At 40.2% G+C, this 20683-nt stretch overlaps 1 protein-coding gene across 16 annotated transcripts in view; it reads left to right on the forward strand.

Moving 5' to 3' along the window:
• The window catches only part of PTK2 (protein tyrosine kinase 2), a 473957-nt gene that overhangs the window by 21376 nt on the left and 431898 nt on the right, over positions 1-20683 (forward strand). For 15 of the 16 annotated variants that reach the window (XM_089654641.1, XM_089654642.1, XM_089654627.1 and 12 more), the window contains exon 1: positions 8857-9252. The exons of the other annotated variant lie outside the window; for it this stretch is intronic. In XM_089654641.1, coding sequence (XP_089510767.1) covers positions 9150-9252 — 103 coding nt within the window. In that variant the 5' untranslated portion in view covers positions 8857-9149. Of the gene's footprint in view, positions 1-8856; positions 9253-20683 lie in introns of those variants that run through there. 16 annotated transcript variants of the gene reach the window in all.

Below are 20683 nucleotides of genomic sequence, written 5' to 3' on the forward strand. Positions count from 1 at the left end.
AGTTCCCCTTTAATTAGCTGTTGATCCTCCCAGTCGATCAGCTATTTTTTTCACTTCCTCAGACAGCCATGCTGTCCAGCAAAAGTTTGTCACAGGCGTTTATCTACCATCAACTTGGCGGCGCAAGGGCCTGTCGTATTTTATACTACTTGAATGGATTGTATAGGTTAAGCTGGCCATGCATGGATCGAAATTCAGGCAGGAGCCAGGTAAATTTTGATCCATACATTGCCCTTCCCGTTCATGAGAAATCAATTGTCGATCAACTTCTCATGAAACAGCTTGTTGGTAAATTTTCTCTATCAGTGTATGCAGCCAGTTGGCTGCGGTGCTGATCAGTGTATTCTGAAGGTGGGGGAACTCTGCTGTCAGAATACAATGAGGATTCCTTCATCCACCTCAAATGTGTGGATGCTGGAATTGGGTCCGTGTGTGTTGTTTTTTTTTTTTTTTATTTAGTCGGCTGGGTGAACAAAATAACTGATCCATGTATGGCCAGCTTTAGACCTCATATTTTCTAGTTTTGGTAAAATTAAGCTATATTTTTCCCATTTCAAATAGGGTAAGGGAGGGTTACAATAAGTTTTTTTTTTTTTTTTTTTCTTTTTCATGTCAGTGTCCCATGGGGGAGATTTTCCTCCACTCCCTGTCCTGTAGCAAAAACTTGAAGTGAGAGAATATCGCTCAAAAGTCAGAGCATCCCTGGTTGTCACCAAGCTCGTAATTAGTGTCCGCAATTGGAACCAGCCGTAATTAGTGTCCGCATTGGAAGATTTGCCCTCTATTCCTGTACTGGTGACAATTTCGTAGTTCCCCCTTTTCAGTTATTGGATGGTTGTGTATATATATATATTTACAGTTGGTTTTACAGAGTTTTCTGTGTTTTTTTGCCTGTGGTTGACTGTGAACTCTGCAGGTGCAGTTGCTCCAAATCTTAGTAAATGAGGTGAAGTTTCACTTTGCAAAGAATACCCAATCACATGCAAGGAAAATGGGGGGGGGGGGGACAGCATTCTTGCTTGCATGTGATTGGATGATGGAAGTCAGCAGAGCTTCCTTTCATTTACTAAGGTCTGGAGCAATTTGCACTTGCAAAGTGCATAGACTGTTTGCCTTGTGTATATAAAAGTGCTGTGTATATGAAGTGGATTCTGTGTAGATAATGCCTCATGCACACTGAGCGTTTGCTCAGCTCCTCTGAGCACCTTTTTCTGCTGGTAGTGGAAAATCTGCATTAAAAACCCAGTATAAGCCGTATATTGCACATGTGTTTTTGTGCGTTTGCATAAATTTGTGTGTTGCATTATTCTGGTTATTAGAATGCATTAACACACAAACATGCACAAACGCATCTAGTGTTTAGGCGCATATAAGTGCGCTTCACTGTTTTTATGCTGGATTGCTGCTCCTGAACATGCTGGTGATGTGGGGTTTTTTTTTTTTTTTTTAGTCTATAAAAGCTTCTCTTCTAATATGTCTTAAATGCCTATGTGTACATGGCCAACATAACTATCAGAGGTGTTTTTACAGGAGGAAAAAAAGAAAACGTCAAACACCTGTAAAAGTGGTATTTTTACATTGTATGTATAAGGCCTAAAATTGCTGTGTATAGGAAGTGGATACTGACTGTATAAAATTGCTGTGTATAGGAAGTGGATACTGACCATATAAAATCCTGTGTATAGGAAGTGGATACTGACCATATAAAATCCTGTGTATAGGAAGTGGATACTGACTGTATAAAATTGCTGTGTATAGGAAGTGGATACTGACTGTATAAAATCCTGTGTATAGGAAGTGGATACTGACTGTATAAAATTGCTGTGTATAGGAAGTGGATACTGACCATATAAAATTGCTGTGTATAGGAAGTGGATACTGACCATATAAAATCCTGTGTATAGGAAGTGGATACTGACTGTATAAAATTGCTGTGTATAGGAAGTGGATACTGACCATATAAAATTGCTGTGTATAGGAAGTGGATACTGACCATATAAAATCCTGTGTATAGGAAGTGGATACTGACTGTATAAAATCCTGTGTATAGGAAGTGGATAATGACTGTATAAAATCCTGTGTATAGGAAGTGGATACTGACTGTATAAAATCCTGTGTATAGGAAGTGGATACTGACTGTATAAAATTGCTGTGTATAGGAAGTGGATACTGACTGTATAAAATCCTGTGTATAGGAAGTGGATACTGACTGTATAAAATCCTGTGTATAGGAAGTGGATACTGACTGTATAAAATCCTGTGTATAGGAAGTGGATACTGACTGTATAAAATCCTGTGTATAGGATGTGGATACTGACTGTATAAAATCCTGTGTATAGGAAGTGGATACTGACTGTATAAAATCCTGTGTATAGGAAGTGGATACTGACTGTATAAAATCCTGTGTATAGGAGGTGGATTATAAGAGTGACATGGTGCTGCACTACTTAATGAATGATCAGTGGAAAAATAAATGACATAAACTCAATGTAAATATGTCCCTCATCCAAGTGTGAACATAACATATAAAAACATATAAATGGTGCAAACAATGCCAAGTGACAGTACTGGCCACAGAAAAACGGCTAATTACTGCTGGTGACACAAGTGAATAAATCAATATTGCTGATGTATAAAAAAGTGACTCGGTCCCAAATAATCAAACAAAAATAATTGATGAGGGACTCAATCCCAAGAAAAAAAAATCAAAAAGTGATTTAGTCCCAAAAATAAATATAAATATGGCAGTCATGGCACTCATTGAAGATTTACTGTAGTTTTTTTCCAGAATTTTTGGACTGTCATATTTTATTTATTTTTGGGGCTGAATCACTTTTTGATTTTTTTTTTTCTCTTGGGATTGAGTCCCTCATCAATTATTTTTGTTTGATTATTTGGGACCGAGTCACTTTTTTATACATCAGCAATATTGATTTATTCACTTGTCACCAGCACTAATTAGTCATTTTTCTGCGGCCAGTACTGTCACTTGGTATTGTTTGCACCATTTATGTTTTTATTCATCTTCACACTTGCATGAGGGACATATGTACATTGAGTTTGTCATTTATTTTTCCACTGTTCATTCAATAAGTAGCCCAGCACCCTGTCACGCTTATTGTTTTTCACTATTTTGGAATATAGTTGGGTATCTGCGGCCACTTTGTTTGCCTTTTGGGGTCACTTGGGGTAGGGAGGTAGCGCAGGAGGATCATCTCAGTACTATAGTAGGTGGATATTGTGCATATGAAAGTGGTACATTGGGGGAGACATAATAAAGCTGGAGAATGTAAAATCTGGTGCGGCTCTGCATATAAACCAATCAGCTTCCAAGTTTTAGGGTCCTTTCACATGGGCGGACCTGTTTAGTGGATCCACTTGCTCAGCGGGTGATCTCTCCGCTGAGCAAGCAGACAGGACTGTGGATAAGGGGGTACCACCAGGCTTCCTGTACAGGACCCAGGCCAGCAGGGGGGCCCAGGTAGCTGGGCGAATCGGATGTGGGCAGGGAGGGTGATCGGCATGTGGGTGGGGGGCAATTATTTGAATCAATCCTCTGTATGGCTCTCTCTGCAGCATCTGAAAGCTGGATTCTTCTCTCCCTCCTGCTAGTTTTCAGCTGCTGCAGAGAGAACCATACAGGGGATCGGTTCCAGTAGTTGCGCCCTCTGCCCACCATGCCACTAACTCTCCCTGTGCACATTTGATTCACTCAGCTGCCTGGGCCCCTACAGTGCCGGCTTCCCTCTTCTCCTTCCAGCTGCAAGCACACAATAGTATACTTCAGGATGGAGAGTGGGGGAACGGTCCGATGTCACATTAACCAGTCCCTTCCTTTCCTGAATGAACACAATGAGTGATCAGTACTGCTCACTCACTGTGTTCATTCATAACTAAAGCTGTTGTGTTATTTTGGGTTTTTTTTTTTTTTTTTGAAGGGGGCCCTGTCAGGTTGGCTGTATGGGGTCCCATGGTTTCTAACAGCAGCCCTGCAAGCAGATATCAGGCCTGTGACCGCTCCACTGCTGTTAAGCGGACACAGAGCAGCTCGCTCTCCTGAATGGACAGTCAGATGAAAACGGACCGCCTATCTGTTTCCATCCGACCAGATCTGACGGACGGAAGGGGAATTGGATCTCCATCCATCTCTCTTTTGCTGATCTTCTGTTGATGGGTGTAAACCGGCATATGTCCGTTTACACCCGCCGCTCCATAGAGGTGAATGGAGGATCCAATTGGGTCCGCCTGAAAAGCGGGCAGGCGGACCCAATCAGAACGTCCGTGTGAAAGAGGCCTTATTGTCAAAGCTTAACTGAACAAGCTGAAGTTAGAAGCTGATTGGCTGCCGTGCACAGCTGCACCAGATTGAGTGCTCCTGTTTTTAGTAAATCTCCCCCGATGTATGTAAAAATGCTATGTATAAGAAGTGAGCACAGTGGCTAAATGGCTAGCACTTCCGCCTGGCAGTACTCGGGTCATTGGTTCGGATCCCAACCACGGCAACACCTGCCTGGAGTTTGCATGTTCTCCCCGTACCTGCGTGGGTTTCCTCCGGGTACTCCGGTTTCCTCCCACACGCCAAACACATGCTGGTAGGTTAATTGGCTCCTGTCTAAATTGTCCCTAGTATGTGTATGTATGAATGTGAGTTAGGGACCTTAGATTGTACACCCCTTGAGGGTTAGGGACTGATGGGAATGTACAATATATATGTAAAGCGCGGCGTAAATTGACAGCGATATATAAGTACCTGAAATAAAATACTGTGTATATAAAAATGCTATGTATAGGAAGTGGATACTGTGTATATAAAAATGCTTAGATTGTAAGCTCCAAAGATCAGGGCCCTCCTAACCCTCTTGTATTGAACTGTATTATTAATATTATACAGGATTTATATTGCGCCAACAGTTTGCGCAGCGCTTTACAAAATGAAGGTAGACATTACAGTTACAATGCAATTTGGTATAAGAGGACACAGAGGGCCCGGCTCGTTAGAGCTTACAATCTAGCAGGAAGGGTTGAGTGATGCAGAAGGTAATAGCTGGGGGGGGAGGAGCTGATGGAGGAAATCAATGTCGGTTTACTAGTTAGAAGCAGGATAGACTTCTTTAGAGAGAGAGGTTTTCAGGGATTGTCTAAAGGTGGATAGATTAGGAGACAGCCGGAGAGGTTGGGGTATAGAGTTCCATAGGATGGGAGAAGTCCTGGAGGTGAGCATGGGAGGAGGTGACATAGGAACTAGAGTGCAGAAGGTCTTGGGAGGATAGAGAGTGGTTTGGTTGATATTTTGAGATCAGGTTGGTGATGTAGCTGGGGGCCGAGTTGTGGATGGCTTTGTAAGTTGTTAGTATTTTGAATTTTATTTGTTGAGCGAGTGGAGTTGAGTATTGTTGCTGTATTGTGTCCTGTTACATTGTAAAGTGCTGAGCTATATAAATCCTGTATAATAATAATATATAAATCCTGTATAATAATAATAATATATAAATCCTATATAATAATAATATATAAATCCTGTATAATAATAATAATATATAAATCCTGTATAATAATAATATATAAATCCTGTATAATAATAATAATAATAATATATAAATCCTGTATTATAATAATAATAATAATAATATATAAATCCTGTATAATAATATATAAATCCTGTATAATAATAATAATAATAATATATAAATCCTGTATAATAATAATATATAAATCCCTTATGATTAAGTCGATGACGAAACGCGTCAGGGGAGGTGACGTCAACGCGCACACGAGAACCGGAAGTTGACCGGCGGCCATTTTTGATGAGGGTGGATCGTCTGATTTTCCTTTGGACACTTCCTGGTTTGCTGCTAAACATTTAATACTTTTAAAGCGGTTTTATATTGTCAAAATGTGAGCACCTTAATTAAAGTTACCTTTTAAGATTGGTTCTGGCGGTATTATGCTATTTGTGTTTCCTGTATGCTTATATTTTGGATATATGGAGCTTCAAGGCTGATGAATCTTGGTGGTGATATGAAGGCTATATGGAGTAAAGATCAATAGGAGGACTGTCTCCCACCTCCCCTTGGGGAAAAGATATATGAAAAAGCTTCTCTTTTTTTTGAATATTGGTAAGGGTATGCATTCTTTTATTTAGAAGTTTCAAAGTGCTGGTTGGATGAAAGCACTGAAGAGTGATTCACATTCACGTGGCTTTTCACTTCAATTTTTTTGGCTTCACAGTTTTCTCATTTTTTTCATTTTGTTCACTTTTTTCACTGATTTATGTGATTGGGTATTCACTTTAATGAAGTCACTATTATTTGGATACATTTAAAAGGATAATGCACTATGTGAATATTTTTTTCTGTTTGAGGTACATTAATGGAGGAATTTTTGAACACAAGAAGAAGTTGATCTAAAGATTGGACTTGTGGGTTTTGGACTATACATAGTTTTTGAGGGTCTATTGTACAGCATTTTCTGTGTTTTGAAATATATAAATCCTGTATAATAATAATATGTATAGGAAATGAATAATGTGTATATAAAGAATGCTGTGTATATGGAGTGGATACCGTGTATATAAAAACACTTAGATTGTAAGCTCCAAGGATCAGGGCTTTCCTAACCCTCTTGTATTGTTTTGTTTTTTTATTTATTTCAGGTACTTATATATCGCCGTCAATTTACGCAGCGCTTTACATATATATTGTAGATTCACATCAGTCCCTAACCCTCAAGGGGCGTACAATCTAAGGTCCCTAACTTACATTCATACATACACATACTAGGGCCAATTTAGACAGGAGCCAATTAACCTACCAGCATGTCTTTGGCGTGTGTGAGGAAACCGGAGTACCCGGAGGAAACCCACGCAGGCACAGAGAGAACATGCAAACTCCAGGCAGGAGGTGCCGTGGCTGGGATTCGAACCAACGACCCCTAGTACTGCCAGGCGGAAGTGCTAACCATTTAGCCACTGTGCTGCCCGTTCTATTGTAAAGCGCTGAGCAAACTGTTGGCGCCATATAAATCCTATATAATAATAATATATAAATCCTGTATAATATGTATAGGAAGTGAATGTGTATATAAAGAATGCTGTGTATATGGAGTGGTTACTGTGTATATGGAGTGGTTACTGTGTATATGGAGTGGTTACTGTGTATATGGAGTGGATACTGTGTATATGGAGTGGATACTGTGTATATGGAGTGGATACTGTGTATATGGAGTGGATACTGTGTATATGGAGTGGATACTGTGTATATGGAGTGGATACTGTGTATATGGAGTGGATACTGTGTATATGGAGTGGATACTGTGTATATGGAGTGGATACTTTGTATATGGAGTGGATACTTTGTATATAAAAATGGATACTTTGTATTTGTAGTGGATACTGTGTATATGGAGTGGATACTGTGTATATGGAGTGGATACTTTGTATTTGTAGTGGATACTTTGTATATGGAGTGGATACTTTGTATTTGGAGTGGATACTTTGTATATGGAGTGGATACTTTGTATTTGGAGTGGATACTTTGTATATGGAGTGGATACTGTGTATATGGAGTGGATACTGTGTATATGGAGTGGATACTGTGTATATGGAGTGGATACTTTGTATATGGAGTGGATACTTTGTATATGGAGTGGATACTTTGTATATAAAAATGGATACTTTGTATTTGTAGTGGATACTGTGTATATGGAGTGGATACTGTGTATATGGAGTGGATACTTTGTATTTGTAGTGGATACTTTGTATATGGAGTGGATACTTTGTATTTGGAGTGGATACTTTGTATATGGAGTGGATACTTTGTATTTGGAGTGGATACTTTGTATATGGAGTGGATACTTTGTATTTGGAGTGGATACTGTGTATATGTAGTGGATACTGTGTATATGTAGTGGATACTGTGTATATGTAGTGGATACTGTGTATTTGTAGTGGATACTGTGTATATAAAAATGGATACTTTGTATTTGTAGTGGATACTGTGTATATGGAGTGGATACTGTGTATATGGAGTGGATACTTTGTATTTGTAGTGGATACTGTGTATATGGAGTGGATACTGTGTATATGGAGTGGATACTTTGTATTTGTAGTGGATACTTTGTATATGGAGTGGATACTTTGTATTTGGAGTGGATACTTTGTATATGAAGTGGATACTTTGTATTTGGAGTGGATACTTTGTATATGGAGTGGATACTTTGTATTTGGAGTGGATACTGTGTATATGTAGTGGATACTGTGTATATGTAGTGGATACTGTGTATATGTAGTGGATACTGTGTATATGTAGTGGATACTGTGTATATGTAGTGGATACTGTGTATATGTAGTGGATACTGTGTATTTGTAGTGGATACTTTGTATTTGTAGTGGATACTGTGTATATGGAGTGGATACTTTGTATTTGTAGTGGATACTGTGTATATGGAGTGGATACTTTGTATTTGTAGTGGATACTGTGTATATAAAAATGGATACTTTGTATTTGCAGAGCGAAGTCCCTGGAAGTAGAGATGTTGCCTGTTCATTGTGACATTACAGATGAGTAGTGACTGACTTCTGAATGACAGTGGGGCTGTTTGTAGTATTTCCGTACATTGTCTGCCTCTTCCTGTGGCCCTGCACAGCCGGTGGCCGGGTCCCTTTTAGCACAGGCTCTGCTGTGGCATGTAATGTGAGCCAGGTTTGTTGTGTGGTAAACAGAAAAGGCTGCAGGGTGGATTGAGATTAGCATATTAACAAGGTGTATGCTAATACCCCGCACACTCCTCCCCTCCTCCCCTGCCACCCTCCTCCTCTCTCCCCTCTCCCCCTCCTCCTCTCTCCCCTCTCCCCTGACTGAATGGAAGCAGCAATCGCAGGCACACACAGTCACTTTACTGGCTGCATTCAGGAACAAGCATGCTACCTTCTGAGCCAGCGCTGAGACATTGGCAGATTGTGTAATTGTAAGGTAGCCTTCATGTCTGTGCCTGATCCCGACCGGCACTCTTCCTGCATACACAACCAGAGCAGCAATGCAGTGGAGGTTCCCAATCCGTCCGGAGTGTCTACCAACCCCCGAGCACTGAACTGGGATATCGAATGCTGCCTGCTGGATTGACATTCCCCGCTTTCCCCCTCGGCTGTGTGTATGTTGTTGGAACTGGCAGGCCGTCTGGGCCCAGAAAAGACAGGTGCTGTCATCTATATGGAGAAGAGCGGCTGCAGTCCCTTTCCGATATGCTGGGCTAAAGGTACTCATCTTTCCAGACAGTAATTACAGCCTGTGTGTCTACAGATTGCAGCGACGTGCGCTTTCCTTTTAGACGAGTAAACGCCGTCCGTGCGAACCTTTAGTGCGATTTTTCTCACACCTGCAGCATGTGGAAAGGCAGTGGGACCCGGAGTGTGAGGTTCTGACAATTTTGCTGAAAGGGCACAAGACTCGGATCAGGTTATTAACCCCTCGCAGGTCCAACAATCTCGGGTGCAGATGTTGTTATATCCCTGCGCTCAGTCTGCTTTAGCGGTTTTCACAGTCGCGGGTTAATCACTACCTTTCAAACGGAGGTTGTCATTAAAGGATGCATTGCATTAACCCGTTAGTGTGGTGACCTGCAATCTGCGCAGCCCACAGGATTTGTTATGGCTTTTGTATGTCCTACGAAGGGGTCCTGTCTCTGTGGGTCAGGGTCTCCTATGTCTTCAATTGTTATATTGATGGTGTTATTAAAAAAATTGAAAGGAAACAAAAAAAAGGGTAACAAAGGAAGAGAGATTGGAGACTCAGGATTGTCAGATGTCGGGATATTTGAAAGCTGCAATTTATTGTGCTGCGATCTGTCAGCCGTGTAATAAGACATATGAATTTGCTGTCACTGCATGCAGCAGGCCCTGGGTATTGTGCGCTGTTCTGGGACTTGGGGGGACTGCTAATACCAGGGACTGTGTGTGCTTCTTCCATCACGGTGCTAGAGCTTTGTCTCACGGTCTGACATATAGTAGTATGAATATAAACGTTTTTTGTATTGGATTCCTCCAAATTATTTTTATTAGGCTGTCAAGTTAAGAAAAAATAGCCCCATTTGGCTCAACTTTACCCCCAAGGGTTAGGATCCCCAGCGGTATTGCCGGCTTCTAATTTAGCAGACGGGAAAGGTGGAAATAGGCTGTAGTAGTTGACTGAGCAGACATTATTGGGTTAAATCTGTTGACTGAACAAAATTAGGCTGGCCATACATTATACAATTTTCTGTTCAATTTCTGCCCAATTTTTCTTTGGATTTACCTTCAACTATGTAGTACAAGGTCCTGCTTAATTGGATACAATTGAAAGTGTTGTTTAGGTTTGACCTCATATTATATGGTAAATCTAAAGCAATTTTCTAAAGAAAATTGTATACACTATACAATCTTCTTGCAATTTTCTTACAATTTCTGCCCAATTTCCTTTGGATTTACCTTCAACTACGTAGTACAAGGTCCTGTTTAATTGGATACAATTGAAAGTGTTGTTTAGGTTTGACCTCCTATTATTATATGGTTTTTGGTAAATCTACAGCAATTTGCTAAAGAAAATTGCATAATGTATGGCCAGCCTTAGGCTGGCCATACACTATACAATCTTCTTGCAATTTTCTGTTCAATTTCTGCCCAATTTCCTTTAGATTTACCTTCAACTACGTAGTGCAAGGGCCTGTCTAATTGGATACAATTGAAAGTGTTGTTTAGGTTTGACCTCCTATTATATAGTTTTTGGTCAATCTAAAACAAAATTCTCAAGAAAATTGTATAATGTATGGCTGGCCATACACTATACATTTCTCTGTCCAATTTCTTTTAGATTTACCTTCAACTACGTAGTGCAAGGGCCCGCCTAATTGTATACAATTGAAAGTGTTGTTTAGGTTTGACCTCATATTATATGTTTTTTTTGGTAAATCTAAAGCAATTTTCTAAAGAAAATTGTATAATGTATAGCTGGCCTTAGGGCTCGTTCACACTTGGCTGTTTTACCAACGCTTGCCAAACGTCCCTATAGCGTTTGCAAGCGTTGGTCTGGCGTTTGCGGAGTGTTTTTTAACGCTTGGCAAATGCTCCGCAAACGCTGCATGCGCGGTTTAGCGGAGGTTGCTAGGCATTTGCCGAGCGTTAAAAACGCCCCACAAACGCCTCTAATGCAGTTTGAATGGTGTTACCGCTCCGCAAACGCCCCGCAACTGCCCCGAAACCGCGTTGCAAGCGTTTGCGGAGCGGCACCATAGACTAGCATAGGAGGCTTCAATGCCTCCTGACTCGACCAGAGGCGTCCGTTTTGCCGCGATGCAAACGCTCCCATTAGAACAGCACCATGTGCTGTAATGTGCAGAATTGGCAGAGGCGTTTGGGAAGCGGTAAAAACGCTTCCCAAATGCCTCTCTGCTGCCTGCACACAACACTAGTGTGAACGTAGCCTTAGGCTAGCCATACATTATACAATTTTCTTGAGATTTTTGGTTTAGATTTACCAAAAACCATATAATTGGAGGTCAAAACTAACAACACTTTCAATTGTATCCAATTAAGCAGGTTCTTGTACTACATTGTTGAAGGTAAATCTAAAGGAAATTGGACAGAAAATTATATAGTGTATGGCCAGCCTAGATGCAAGTGCAAGGGCCTTCCTAATTGGTTTCAATTGAAAGTGTTTAGGTTTGACCTCATATTATATGGTTTTTGGTAAATCTAAAGCAAAATTCTCAAGAAAATTGTGTAATGTATGGCCAGCCTTAGAGTCTGTAGTGCAGTCAGTAACCGGACAGCAGTGGATGTGGTCATTGTATAAGGAGATCCTCCTGGCTGAATACAAATATATTCAATTCCCGACTTGTATTTAAAGTTGCACGCTCCATAGCTGTCATCCTTATCCATTACTTCACTGTCATAGCAAGTCACAGACCTGGCACAAACATGCGGATTTCACACTTCACTGGCTGCATGCTGGGTGACTCAGCGGGTTGTGATGCATGGTTGGGGATGATGAACTCGTAGCACGTACAGTTACAAGTCAGCAGTATCTGTTCCCATATTTCTGTATATTCACATTCTGTTTCATTATGTGACACCTGTTTCGTGATAAAATGGTTTGCTGCCTTCGTGCCCCGGAGTAGAACAGCACCCGTGTTTTATTATTGGAGCCTGGTAACACCAGCATTTCCTCTCTACTGAGAATTATTTATGATTTTGTAGTAGTTTTCTTTGTTGGAGCGGAGGGAAAAAAAATCTATTGGTGATATTCTTTGTTTTGGGTAATAGTTATCAAGAAGTATGTTTTGTTGTAACCCAAATAATGTCTGCATTGCTATATTACATCTGCTATAGTGTTTTAACCTCCCTGGCGGTATTCCCGAGTGTAGCTCGGGGTAAAGTTTCAGTACCAAAAACGGTAACCCCGAGCTACACTCGGGCTTACAATGCGGCTTTGCTCAGGGAGTCCCTGCAGCACTTACCTTGCGATGTGTCCCCTGCAGCGTCCCCGGCCATCTCCTCCGGCCGATGCCGGCTTGCGTGTTACGGTCCCTGCGAGCATTGGGACATACGGGGGCCTTAACTGGCGGCAAATTTGAAAATTTTAAAAACTGACATTTTCTAATAAACAAATATCACATAGTATTACATTACTGTTTCAAAGCATTTCATACTTTTCATCCCGAGTGGTTTGTCCTGTGCCCTGCCTGCATTTATTATTATTATTAATATTATTATACAGGATTTATATATTATTATACATGATTTATATATTATTATTATACAGGATTTATATATTATTATTATACAGGATTTATATATTATACAGGATTTATATATTATTATACAGGATTTATATATTATTATTATACAGGATTTATATATTAATATTATACAGGATTTATATATTATTATTATACAGGATTTATATATTATACAGGATTTATATATTATTATACAGGATTTATATATTATTATTATACAGGATTTATATATTATTATTATACAGGATTTATATATTATTATTATTATTATTATTATAATACAGGATTTATTTATTATTATTATACAGGATTTATATATTATTAAAAAAACATAAAATAGCAGCTAGCACGATACCATAATACATTATTATAATATTATTATTATACAGGATTTATATATTTTTATACAGGATTTATATATTATTATTCAGGATTTATATATTATTATTATTATTATACAGGATTTATATAATATACAGGATTTATATATTATTATTATTATACAGGATTTATTTATTATTATTATACAGGATTTATTTATTATTATTATTATTATTATTATTATTATACAGGATTTATTTATTATTATTATTATTATTATTATTATTATACAGGATGTATATATTATTATTATTATTATAATACAGGATTTATTTTTTATTATTATTATTATTATTATTATTATTATTATTATACAGGATTTATATATTATTATTATACAGGATTTATATATTATTATTATTATACAGGATTTATATATTATTATTATACAGGATTTATATATTATTATTATACAGGATTTATATTATTATTATACAGGATTTATATATTATTATTATACAGGATTTATATATTATTATTATACAGGATTTATATATTATTATTATACAGGATTTATATTATTATTATACAGGATTTATATAGCACCAACAGTTTGCTCAGCGCTTTACAATATAAAGGGACACAATACAGTTCAATACAAGAGGGATTTGAGGACCCTGATCCTTGGAGCATTTTTACTGTTCTTTCTGCCTGGAAACTGAGAAACGTCCATGGCGTCCAAAAAGCGTCCCTTTAGGTCAAAGCAGTTTTAGACCGGCTAGAGAACAGCGATAGTAAATCAGAACCACTTGCAGAATTGAGTGATAATGATTCGTGGGGGAAATTCCTCATCAGACACTGAAAACGATTCTGCGACTTTGCTCAGCGATGTGCGAACTTGGCGCTATATTTCAAATTTCAGGGTTTTTAGTTTGATTATATTATTGAATTAAATTTAATATTATATTTTTTATGATTATTTATTATATTATAATTTATGATTTCGTGTTTCAAGTTTTATCATCCCTGGGATGTTTACTAGACTCTTGTTCGGACAGATTTCAGTGAGTTATTCCTAAAAATTACAGGCCTACAATAAAAAATTACATATTTCCATGCAAAAAAATGTACCGCTTTCAGCACAGAAATATGGACATAATCAGACCGCCAGGGAGGTTAAGCAGCCCTGTCAAATACTGAAAATAAAGCTGCCCCTGGACAGAAGAACTTAACCTCCTTTTGCGTTCACCGCCAGTTTCTGCTGTACAGAAAAGAAATTGTCTGCTGAAGAATCTTCAGAACCCAACATTTCTAGGAGTGTTGGATTCTTATCCCCCCCTTGCCCTCAGTGGTTTGATCTGCTGGCCCCTTTATCACTGCTGTGTCCTGTAGTGACATAAGGGTTGGCGGGAGGGGGTTTTGTGGGCAGCAGGGGGACAGCACAGGCAGCAGGAAAGTTTTTTTATTATACAGAATTTATATATTATTATTATTATACAGGATTTATATATTATTATTATTATACAGGATTTATATATTATTATTATACCGGATTTTATTATTATTATTATTATTATTATACAGGATTTATATATTATTATACAGGATTTATATATTATTATACAGGATTTATATATTATTATTATTATACAGGATTTATATATTATTATTATACAGGATTTATATATTATTATTATACAGGATTTATATATTATTATTATACAGGATTTATATATTATTATTATTATTATACAGGATTTATATTAATATTATACAGGATTTATATTATTATTATACAGGATTTATATATTATTATACAGGATTTATATATTATTATACAGGATTTATGTATTATTATTATTATACAGGATTTATGTATTATTATTATTATAATACAAGATTTATATATTATTATTATTATACGGGATTTATATATTATTATTATTATTCAGGATTTATATATAATATTATACAGGATTTATATTATTTTTATTATTATACGGGATTTATATATTATTATTATACAGGATTTGCTATATAGCAGGATTTGTACAGCAACCATACAGTTCAATACAAGAGGGTTAGGAGGGCCCTGATCCTTGGAGCTTACAATCTAAGAGGGAGGGTTCTAAGGCTGGCTATAGATTAGTTTTTTGGGGTTTTTTTTCGTTCAACCAGTGGGTTGTACAAAAAAAATAAGACTTGATTCCCCAATCTACAAAGTTGAGGTGGATGAGGGAATCCTCCCCACTGCACTGTTGTATTCTGACAGTGGAGAGACTTCCTCGCCATCAGTATACACAGGTGAGCTATACTGGCTATAGCTGGCGGTGCTGATCAAGCGGCAAAAATCTGACCGGGTCTTTGTACAGAAGTCGATCAGTACTGTACAGCTGGACAACTTCTGGGCAACCACCCTGTCCATACATGGATTGAAATTTGGCTGGTCCAGTTTTGATCCATGTATGACCGGGTTAAGTTTCTTTTTTTCATGGGTGCACCTTTTAAGTATTTTAGTGAAAATTTCTTTTTAGAGTTAGCCCCCCCCCCCCCCCCCAAACATATATTACGGCGTGCGGTAGATGCTGGAGCATTAATCCACCTTGACAGTCTCTCCTACCTCTCGGGTCTGTTGATGAGATCTTAGGTTGCTGGAGTTCCAGCGTCTGCAATCCTGCTGTGCCTATTGTTAGAGGTTCCCACCATTCCTGTGTTGAGTCCCTGGTCTGCACACCTGCTGTGCCCATTATGAGGACTTCCCACCAATTTTGTGCTTAATTCCGGGATGTTTACACTTGCTGTGCCTTTTTATGAAGGGTTTCACACCATATTTTCCCTGAATTTCTGGGTCTGCACATCTGCTGTGCCCATTATGAGGGATTCTCACCATCTCTGTGCTGAGTTCCTGGGTCTGCACACCTGCTGTGCCCATTATGAGGGGGTCCCGCCATCCCTGTGCTGAGTTCCCAGGTCTGTACACCCACTGTGCCCATTATGAGGGGTTATCACCATCTCTGTGCAGAGTTCCTGGGTCTGTACACCTGCTGTGCCTATTATGAGGGGTTCCCCCCACCCTTGTGCAGAGTTTCCGGGTCTGTACATCTGCTGTGCCCATTATGAGGAGTTCCCACCATCCCTGTGCAGAGTTCTTGGGTCTGTACACCCGCTGTCCCCATTATGAGGGGTTCCCACCATCCCTGTGCAGAGTTCCCGGGTCTGTACGCCCGCTGTGCCCATTATGAGGGGTTCCCACCATCCCTGTGCAGAGTTCCTGGGTCTGTACACCCGCTGTGCCCATTATGAGGGGTCTCCACCACCCCTGTGCAGAGTTCCTGGGTCTGTACACCCGCTGTGCCCATTATGAGGGGTACCCACCATCCCTGTGCAGAGTTCCTGGGTCTGTACACCCGCTGTGCCCATTATAAGGGGTACCCACCATCCCTGTGCAGAGTTCCTGGGTCTGTACACCCGCTGTGCCCATAATGAGGAGTTCCCACCACCCCTGTGCAGAGTTCCTTGGTCTGTACACCTGCTGTGCCTATTATGAGGGATTCCCACCATCCCTGTGCTGAGTTCCCGAGTCTGTACACCTGTTGTGCCCATTATGAGGGGTTCCCACCATCCCTGTGCAGAGTTCCTGGGTCTCTACACCCGCCGTGCCCATTATGAGGGGTACCCACCATCCCTGTGCAGAGTTCCTGGGTCTGTACACCCGCTGTTCCCATTATGAGGGGTTCCCACCACCCCCATCTTGTATTTATATTTATTTTTTATCTGTATTTATTATATTAATGGAGAATATTACAAGAAGAGCTGGAACCCTCAATTGTGAGTTTTGGAAATGAGTGCAGGGAGCTTTTTTGGGGAAATCCACCTTACATACAGCGTCCTTCGCCCTTATTCTATCATTATTATTATGAGGGTCTTGTTGTATTATTTTGGGCATCGGTTCTATACAGAGTAGTCACTCCATTGTTTAGCCCCGGCAGGCCTGGTTGTAAGCCGGGATTTCTCATTTTTGATGCTCATTAAAGGGGATTACATCCCATACACATATAGGGCCGCGGACTGCTGTCTCGCCTCTGACAGTCTCACCGTGACTAGGAATTTTAGGTCACCACCTGCTTTCAGATTAAAGGAGCAAATTTAATTAAAATGGGATTTGAATTGAGGATGTAAATGCTGATGTTGCTGGGCGAGCAGGAAGATTATGGGATGCTCTCACCTTAATACCACACAGTCCATAATTGTACTTTAACAGGATATTTCTTCCACATCTCCTCCTCCTCCTCGCTGTAACATCCTTCCAGTCATTTATAATTTACTGCACTTCTACTCTAGCATTCTAATGTATGTTTTAATGTAGATGTAAGTGTAGATATACCAGTCTGGGTGAAAATAAATATGTAATGAGGAGGGAAGGAGGCACCTGGGTTGTGTCCAGATGCTTCTGTGTCAATGTATTTCTATCTCAAGTATGATGAATGTGAGAGAAAAAGTGTGTGGTTAAGCCACACATTATAGTATATGTAAACCCAGTCACTAAAATCTCATACAGTTGCAAGAAAAAGTATGTGAACCCCTTGGGATTACGTGGAGTTTTGCATGAATTGGGCATAAAATGTGCTCTGAACGTCATCTAAGTCACAACAATAGAAGAACACAGTCTGCTGAACATAATACTACACAAACATTAGATGTTGCCATGGTTTAATTGCACATAACATGTAAACATTCACAGTGCAGGGAGGAAAAAGTATGTGAACCTTTGGACTTAATAACTGGTTGAGCCTCCTTTGGCAGCAATAACCTCAACCAAACGTTTCCTGTAGTTGCAGATCAGACCTGCACAACGATCTGGAGTCATTTTGGACCACTCCTCTTTACAAAACTGTTTCAGTGTAGCAATATTCTTGGGATGTCTGGTGTGAATCACTCTCTTAAGGTCATGCCACAGCATTTCAATCGGGTTGAGGTCAGGACTCTGACTGGGTCAGTCCAGAAGGCGTATTCTGTGCTGTTGCAGCCATTGTTTTGTTGAATGACTTGTATGCTTTGGGTCATTGTCCTGTTGCATCACCCATCCTCTGCGGAGCTTCAGTTGGCAGACAGATGGTCGTACGTTTTCCTGCAAAATGTCTTGATAAACTCTGGAATTCATTTTCCCATCAATGACAACAATCCGTCCAGGCCCTGAGGCAGCAAAGCAGCCCCAAACCACGATGCTCCCTCCGCCATGTTTTACAGTGGGGATGAGGTTTTGATGTTGGTGTGCTGTGCCTTTTTTTCTCCACACATAGTGTTGTGTGTTCTTCCCAAACAACTCAATCTTGGTTTCATCTGTCCACAGTATATTTTGCCAGTAGTGCTGTGGAACATCCAGGTGCTCTTTTGCAAACTTCAAACGTGCTGCAATAATCTTTTTGGACAGCAATGGCTTCCTCCGTGGTGTCCTCCCATGTACTCCATTCTTGTTTAATGTTTTCCTTATTGTAGATGTGTCAACAAAAATGTTAGCATGTGCCAGAGATTTCTGTAGGTCTTTATCTGACACTCTGGGATTCTTCTTTACTTCATGCAACATTCTGCGCTGTGCTCTTGCAGTCATTTTTACAGGACGACCATGCCTAGGGAGAGTAGCAACAGTGCTAAACTTTCTCCATTTGTAGACAGTCTGTCTTACCGTGGACACATGAACATCAAGGCTTTTGGAGATACTTTTGTAACCCTTTCCAGCTTCATGCAAGTCAACAATTCTTGATCGTAGGTCTTCTGAGAGCTCTTTTCTGCGAGGCATGGTTCACATCAGACAGTGCTTCTTGAAACCAGTAAACCCAAAACAGGTGTGTGTTTTTTAAGGGCAGGACAGCTGTCAGCAACACATCCAATATCATCACACTGATTGGAGTCAAGGTTGGCTCACTCCTTGGTCCAATTAGCTCTGGGAGAAGTCATTAAGCTAGGGCCTCACATACTTTTTCCTCCCTGCACTGTGAATGTTTACATGTTATGTGCAATTAAACCATGGCAACATCTGTTTGTGTAGTATTATGTTCAGCAGACTGTGTTCTTCTATTGTTGTGACTTAGATGACGTTCAGAGCACATTTTATGCCCAATTCATGCAAAACTCCACGTAATCCCAAGGGGTTCACATACTTTTTCTTGCAACTGTATAAGGCTAGTACACAGCCGTGGAGGGGCAGTAAAATCCTGTGGTTGTCTTGTTTTTAAAACACCCCACAAGGCAGGAGGCCCCGGCAGGAATTGGCATAGCGCCCACCGAGTGTGACCGATTCAAGCGTGTGCAGCCACTATTTTTAAAGCGGAGTTCCACTCACCCTGTCAAAAAATAAAAGTCAGCAGCTGCAAAAACTTCAACTGCTTGCTTTTAAAAAACAGCCACTTACCTGTCCCTTGATCCCGTGGTGTGTCCCCCGCAGTCCGTTTCACCGGCCGTCCTGTTTTCCAGGAGGCCGGCATCTTCAGTGTGGGCACCTGGCTGTGATAGCTTGCGGCTTCACAGCCGAATACCCACTGAGCATGTGCGAGTAGCACTGCACTTCATGAATGGTCCTTGTGGTCTTTGTGCTGGGAGAGCGCCAAGTGGCGCGCTCCCAGCACAAAGACTGGTACGCAAATATGCGGCCCCACGGAAAAAAGCCCAGTTCCGTGAGGCCGCATATTTGTGTGCCGTCAGCGTCTAGGGGTTAAAAAACAGCCACTTACCTGTCCCTCGGTCTCGCGGTGTGTCCCCCGCAGTCCGTTTCACTGGTCGTCCTGTATTCCAGGAGGCCGGCATCTTCAGTGTGGGAACCCGGCTGTGATAGCGTGAGGCTTCACATCCGGGTACCCACTGCGCATGCGTGAGAAGCGGTGCGCTTCATGAATGGTCTTGTAGTCTTCTGGGACCTGTCACGTGTCCCAAAAGACTACAGGGAGGGAGGACACCTTCCGCTTCCAATCGCCTAGGCGATCGGACCGGAAGTGGGAGCGGGTACCTGTCAAATTCGGCTACCCGCTCCCCCCCCCCCTCCCCGCCCCTCAAAGGTGCCAATCCTTAATGGAAAGTGGGGGAGCAGTCCTTAACCACTTCCAGTCCGGACACTTTCACCCCCGTCCTGCCCAGGCCAATTTTCAGCTTTCAGTGCTATCACACTTTGAATGACAATTGCGCGGTCATGCAACACTGTACCCATATGATTTTATTTTGCATTTTTTTGAGACAGATAAAGCTTTATTTTGATGGTATTTATTCACCACTGGGATTTTTATTTTTTTTTGCTATGTAAATTAAAAAGTCCAAAAATTTGGAAAAGTTTTTCTTATAAAATTTTGCAAATAGTATTTCATCATAAATCTTGGCCAAAATTTATTCCGTTATATTTTTAGTAAAAAAAAAATAACCCAAATTAATTTATAACCAAAAATTATAATTTTTAAACTTTTTTTTTTTAATATATATTTATTTATTATTTTTTTTATATCCTGTCACCTTAGCAGTACAGTGTCACCATGGTGACACTGTACTACTTGTGGGGGGTGATGAAGATTTTTTTTTTTTTTTTACACCGATTGGTTTTACACCCATAAAG

Source organism: Staurois parvus, unplaced genomic scaffold, assembly GCF_062004578.1.
Source record: "Staurois parvus isolate SC_StPar_1 unplaced genomic scaffold, SC_StPar_1.0 ptg000783l, whole genome shotgun sequence".
Classification (NCBI taxonomy): domain Eukaryota; kingdom Metazoa; phylum Chordata; class Amphibia; order Anura; family Ranidae; genus Staurois; species Staurois parvus.